This window comes from Quercus robur, chromosome 5, assembly GCF_932294415.1.
Source record: "Quercus robur chromosome 5, dhQueRobu3.1, whole genome shotgun sequence".
Classification (NCBI taxonomy): Eukaryota; Viridiplantae; Streptophyta; class Magnoliopsida; order Fagales; family Fagaceae; genus Quercus; species Quercus robur.
Genome location: NC_065538.1, coordinates 75,040,318 through 75,046,561, shown reverse-complemented (window position 1 = coordinate 75,046,561; position 6,244 = coordinate 75,040,318). Strand labels below are relative to the sequence as shown.

At 35.9% G+C, this 6,244-nt stretch overlaps 1 protein-coding gene across 3 annotated transcripts; it reads left to right on the top strand.

Annotated features, from left to right (window-relative positions):
* Positions 1 to 242: 242 nt before the first annotated feature.
* Positions 243 to 5,424, top strand: LOC126727081 (uncharacterized). Of its 3 annotated transcripts, none has more exons than XM_050432558.1 (6): positions 243 to 391; positions 572 to 1,372; positions 1,472 to 1,504; positions 3,523 to 3,665; positions 3,780 to 3,857; positions 4,424 to 5,424. In XM_050432558.1, exons 2-6 carry the CDS (start codon positions 625 to 627, stop codon positions 5,003 to 5,005), a joined length of 1,584 nt encoding a protein of 527 aa, XP_050288515.1. In that variant the 5' UTR covers positions 243 to 391; positions 572 to 624; the 3' UTR covers positions 5,006 to 5,424. The 3 variants fall into 3 exon arrangements, with proteins under 3 accessions (XP_050288515.1, XP_050288513.1, XP_050288514.1); XM_050432556.1 differs by having other exon boundaries at positions 244 to 391; positions 3,747 to 3,857; XM_050432557.1 differs by lacking the exon at positions 1,472 to 1,504 and having other exon boundaries at positions 244 to 391; positions 3,747 to 3,857.
* The last annotated feature ends 820 nt before the right edge of the window (positions 5,425 to 6,244 follow it).

Sequence of the window (6,244 nt, the reverse complement as noted above, 5' to 3'; positions counted from 1 at the left end):
TATGAGTTTAGGCACAAAAAGCCTAGTAAAGCCCATCAATAAAATAAGGTCCACGGGTTTACATGAGCATTTAATCATTACAAAGTCTTATTCATATGAAAATGGGTTTAGGATCATATAAAGGCCATTTAATCATTGCCAATTGCCATGCATTCAATGTGTTCGTTACAACTAAATGGACTGGACTCTTGCAGATAGGCTTGGGTACATATAAATCATTAAGTCAAAACGAGTCGTTTAACTAAAACGACAACCTCGTATCTGTGTCTTCGCTGGCCCGTCTAGATCCAGATAGTAAAGTTAAAGTTGGATAAAGAGTTAAAAGAAAAAGACTTGACTCTTCCTCAGAGCTTTGAAGTCTTTGAAGCTAAGTAAAGGTCCTCTCAATCTGGTTAGTCCTCAGCTCCAACTCATGTGTTCAGTTCTTGTTTCTGTTCTTCATCTTAATTGTCAGTACTAGACTTCTAATGTAAATTATTAACTAACTAAACTTGATCAGGAAATTTTTTTTTTAAAGGACACTGTGCATGAAAGCCATTTTTACATTCTTTACGTGCTTATAATATTGTAGGTGTTAGATTTCCAAGCATCTTTGCCGTTTGATTGAGCAACTTGTTTTGGGTTATGGATTATGACTCGGATGATGCTGTTACACTCAAATCGGATGGAACTAATTATCTACTATGGACATATATGATGCGTAATTTCGAGATTGAAGGAGAACTGTGGGACTATGTAAGTGGGTCAGCGACTCGTCCTGACCCCAAAGATAAAGATTACATAAATTTGATTAAGCATTGGGAATCTATGAATTCAACGGCTCTGTATATTATCAACTTTTATGTTGATAGTTCCCTTAAGAAACGTTTGGATCATATTAAGTCTGCTAAGGATGCATGGGACTACTTGGCAGGGTTGTATGCCCACGGTGGTGAGTCGAATTTTGCTAAAAAGTATCGGTTGGAGAGGGAGATTGAGGGTGTGAAACAAAGTGGTTTTCCCATTGCTGGATTATATCGTCTTATGCAATGTTATTGGCTGCAATTAGATGAGATGGAGCCAAAGGAATTGAGTGATTTAGAGAGTTACAAGAAATACCGTGAAGAGTCTCGGTTGGTTCAGCTTCTCATGGCTTTACCAGATAAATTTGAGGATATTAGAAAGTCTATGATGGAACGTTCCCCTCTACCAACTGTTTCTGAAGCTGTGCAAGAGTTGCAAACTGTGGAGCGTAGACTAACATATGATCAATTTTCATCTCTATCATTAGATGACAAAGATTGTCCTGCCAAGAAGACCAACAATGATCAGACAAAGAGAAGCAGACGAAGAAAAAAGGATTCTCCCCAATCAACCAGCTCTTCGACGCCAGGTAACAATCAACCTGCTCTCTCTACTGATCAGTGTGATCTTCATAAATCCATACTTTTTGGTCAACTGGAACCTGAGCTTTTTGGTCAATCTCCATTAGGGAGTGGCAAATATCAGCCTCCGTTCAGAAGAGGTTTGTGTATTTTCCAGTCAATATAAGCATTTCATTTTCATCTTGGATTTTGTATTTTGTATTTAGTGCATTTATGACTTGCTCTAATTCTTGTCCATCATACCTATTTCTTTTGACTTATCACTTTATATGGTGTTGATGGTGCGTATTAATCCTTAAAAGTTGGTAAAACTTATATCTATCGACATCAAGTTCTTCTATTCCATTTAATGAGCTGTTGGTTGTATCTGCAAATATATTAAGATCTTCTAGTAGCTAATGAACGTAAAAGCATTGATTTGGTGTATTCTATTTGTCCAATAGAATCCTCATATTGGATCTTTATAGCATGAAATTGATAGCAATTAACAAATTGATTGCTGACTTTGTGCTCTTGAGCATCAGAATGTCATTCTGCTCATTTGGCTTTTAACTCCAGACTTGAATTTGCACTTCTTTGTTCTTTCCTTTGTTATTGCCTCTCAAAATTGAAACTGCTTCTAGTTGTCACTTATAGAACATGTTTATAATCTTTGCTCGGTGATGATTTTTTTTAATGCTGATATATATGGCAACAAGGTTTGTGGATGAGACCGTTTCATGCACTTCCTTTTAGCCAAAATTATCCTTAATCAAGTTCTTATACTATACATAATATTTGTTATATGTCAAGTACACTGCAACTAAGATGAGCTCTAACTTCATTAAGCCAAAACAGAAGCTAATAGAAACCTAAAATTGTAAGAGTTTCTCAACTCTCAAGGACAACTAGGCTGTTGAGTGTTGAGACGAATACTAAGATGTTAGGTGAAATTTCCCTTGTGGGGAAAGTTGCCTCTGTCTCTTGTGTTATATACACAAAGAAGGAATTGCCTAATCCCATAGGCTTGTCAGGAGTCCTCCTGGCAAGGTAATGACAGCAGTAGAGTGCTGCTGGGCTGGTTCTTGAGTTTTTCATGGAGAACCTTTGGTATTTTACTTTGGTAACACATATTGATAATTTGATAATGTATCAGTTTGATGTCCAATTTCTCTGCAAAAAATGAAAAATAAAAGAAAAAGAACAAGAGTTATTGAATATGAAAATCTCTATATTCAGTATATATTTGTCTCTATATTAGACACGAATATATATATATATATAGCTTACCAAGAGAGTAATGAGGGATAGCGTTGACGTAGGCGCCTTGATTATGTCTTGAATCAAGTTTAATTGATATGCCTTGATTCAGGTCATAATTCTGGCCTAGATATATGTACATCATAGTAATGTCAAATACGTTAACCTCACCCCTCAAACTGAGGGCGGTGTGGAGGAAACTAGATTGAGTTTGGAAATAAGATCATGGAGATGACCGGGTGAATGAGATTTAGTAAACATGTTAGCAAGTTGATCTTCAGAACAAAAAGATTACAAAAGGAGGCTATTATGCTGAAGACAATGACAAATAAAGTGGCAATTTATCTCAATATCTTTGGTGCACTTGTGACAATATTGTTGTGAGTAATGCAGACAGCACTCCAATTGTCACAGTGGATGGAAGAATTAGTGGACTGAGGGGCACCCATATCAACCAAAACCCATTGAAGCCATAGAATTTCAGAAGTAGTGACAACGAAGGCTTGGTACTAAGCCTTTGTGCTGGAGCGGGCAACGACAAATTGTTTGTGTTTGAATAATTTTATGAAATTTCAAATAAATGTGAATGCCCTTTTAGGATTTTGCAAAAGTGAGAGTTTTGTGCCTTGGGTACGACCTTTTAAAAGTAAGGCTTTCCCTTCCTAGTGGCGAGAAAGAATTAGAGATTCTAATAGAGCATAATGACTAGAGAGAGGTTGTAACTAAAATCATCAATTGTTATCAGTTCTCCTAATCTCATGTTGTTGGAGGACATTGATGCCTATTATAATGAGTTATTTTAATGAATATTATTTACCATATTTAATGGTCACATCTAACTCAGATTTTCAATCTTGCTATGTTGGAGTCTTTTGTTATTATTGATATGAATTTCTAAAAAACACTGTGTTTGTGGCAGAGGGAAATTGTTCGAGCATGGTTTCAAGTGCAGTGAAAATTCTGAGTTACAATGTGTGGTTCCAAGATTTGGAGATACATAAGAGGATGGAGGCTCTTGGTGAACTTATTCAATTGCATTCTCCTGATGTCATTTGTTTCCAGGTGTGCCATTTTGGCTTCATCTCATAGGTCGTTTCCAATTAACTATTCATCATATTTATGACCAGAATATATGCCGTACAGGGGGTTACACCTGATATATACAACATTTTTAAGGTATCAAGCTGGTGGAACTCATATAATTGCTCAGCTTCACATCAAATGGCCAGTAAAAGAAGAAATTTCTGCATGCAGGTAAGATATTGTGCATCCTTTGCAAATTTAGGTTGGCCAACGTAGTTGCAATGCAAGCTTGTAGAAACCATGGGAGGTTACTTAGTGGAGGGATACTGCAGTCTGTTGGATAAGTCAGGTTCTTTTGTTTGGTTTTCTCTTTCTCTTTTAGTTAGGTCTTTCTAGAATTTTTTCCATGAAGTACATCAGTGTAGGGGGAATTTTAGTGTTAACAGTAGAATATGTCTTCTTGCTGTGTATAATGCTCACAGAAAAATTTAGAAAATTAATATGGCCGCTACGGCACTACCCAATTCTTGGAAATCTACTCATATTCTCAAATGATTAATTTCACATATTTTAGTTATATTTGACCTTTTAAGGTGGTAAAGCCCATAATGTGATTGTTTTTGTGAATTTCTTTTATACTATGAATTTTATCTTGCTTCTATAGTGCACTCTCTTTCGGGCTACTTGTCTTAGGATGTGTTATTCAAGATATGATTTTTCTGCATGTCAAATAATTTGTTACTTCAATGTTCATATTTAAGGTAGTGTTGGAGCCTAACTTGATTTGTCAATTGCAGTTGAGCAAACTTCCAGTAAAATCCTTTAGCTGCAAACCGTTCAGCAATTCTACAATGCTGAGAGAACTGTGGATGGCAGAGATTGAAGTGAGGGGGAAATTGTTGACTGTGTCCACAAGCCATCTTGAGAGCCCCTGCCCTGCCCCTCCTAAATGGGATCAAATGCACAGTGAGGAACGTATAGCTCAGGCAAAGGAGGCTGTTAACTTTCTTAAGAAATTTCCAAATGTGGTCTTTTGTGGTGACATGAATTGGGATGAAAAATCGGATGGAAAGTTTCCTTTATCTGATGGATGGATTGATGCCTGGGCAGATCTAAGGCCCGGTGAAAGTGGATGGACATATGATACTGTGTCTAATCCAATGCTGTCTTGGAACCGGCCTTTGCAAAAGCGGCCAGATAGATTTATTTGCAATCTGTGTGATTTCAAATTAATTGCAATCGACATGATAGGAATGGAGGCTATACCTGGAGTGTCATATATGAAGGAGAAGAAGGTAAAAAAAGGGGTACAAAAGTCGATGCTTCCTGTATTGCCTAGTAATCATTATGGCTTGCTCTTAAGGGTTAATATCCAGTAAATTATTGGCCTGGCATGATAACACTTTTAAAAGCTAGGTGTTTTGAGTGTTTCCATTGCCCCTCCAAAAAAGAAAGAAAGAGATGCTAGGTGTGTCATTACTATGGTGTCCACCATCCTGCAAACTCTTGTATTATATTGATGTGTGCAGCTTCTGTAATCCTGTGATGCTCCTTAATTGTTGTGTGAAGTTTCTGCATTACTTCAAAAAAAAAGTTTGGTTTGTATTGTAGGGCTTATGATGTTTAGAAGTTTACGCTGGTGTACTGTCATAGTGGTATGGGAAATGATTGTTACAGTGTGTTGATAACACTACTGCCGCACCACTACTAGTCTAATGCTACATTATGTAACTGTAGTTGCATTTCTTTTCCCCTTTGTATTGTAAATCGTGTTGAATGTATGTGTTTTTTACTATGATTTGTTTTTGTCAACTATATAAAATCAATTTGGATTGACCGAGATTTTGATTGATCTTGGATTGCAGATTTTGAAGAACTAGGCTCATTATGTCATTTGTTTTAGTCCTAGTGTGTGCCACACTTGCTAAACTGTACTAGTTGCAAACTCACGCAATGTGTGAAAGTAAATAATTATTTTGTATTGTAATATAAAGTATAATTTTATCTCTAAAATTTTTTGAATATAATTTGTTCTCCGTAAAAATTAAACAATTTCCATTCGGTTCAATTTGGTCCAATTAGGTCTACTTCTGTCTAATTCATTCCACTCAGTCCAATTCAGTTCGCTCGGTCAATTTCAGTCCCCCTTCAATCCACTTGGACTAATTGGGTCTTAAATTGATATATTTTTTTTTTTTGTAGGTTTTCTTTTCAAGTTTATCTTAAAAATACATTTTTTTTTCATAACTTTTGGGTTCAAAAGTATGAAATTTTATTTTATTTGGGTTAAACTGTTTAGTTTTGAGTTAAACAAAAAAATACAAAGAAAATACCAAAATAGACATTAGAAATTAGAAATATAAGCCCTAAAAATGCAATAAAAATTATTAATATTCAAAAGTCTTATTCGGTCCATTCTGTCCTCTTCAGTCCAATTTGTCTTATTCAGTCCTACTTAGTCTATTCTATCCACTAAAGTTATATTCGGTTCATTTGGTCTAATTTTGTCCACTTTGGTTCATTTAATCCAATCAATCCACATTGGCTCTATTCGGTCCACATTGGCTCTATTATGTTCACTATAGTCCTATTCGGTCTATGCTATCCATTGTGGTCCT

Bases quoted from the DNA above. Each gene is read 5' to 3' on its own strand.
- LOC126727081 (XM_050432556.1), top strand. From the start codon at position 625: ATGGATTATGACTCGGATGATGCTGTTACACTCAAATCGGATGGAACT. The intron at 1,373-1,471 runs GTAACAATCAAC...AATCTCCATTAG, and splicing joins AACCAGCTCTTCGACGCCAG to GGAGTGGCAAATATCAGCCT. The intron at 3,858-4,423 runs GTAAGATATTGT...TGTCAATTGCAG, and splicing joins GAAGAAATTTCTGCATGCAG to TTGAGCAAACTTCCAGTAAA.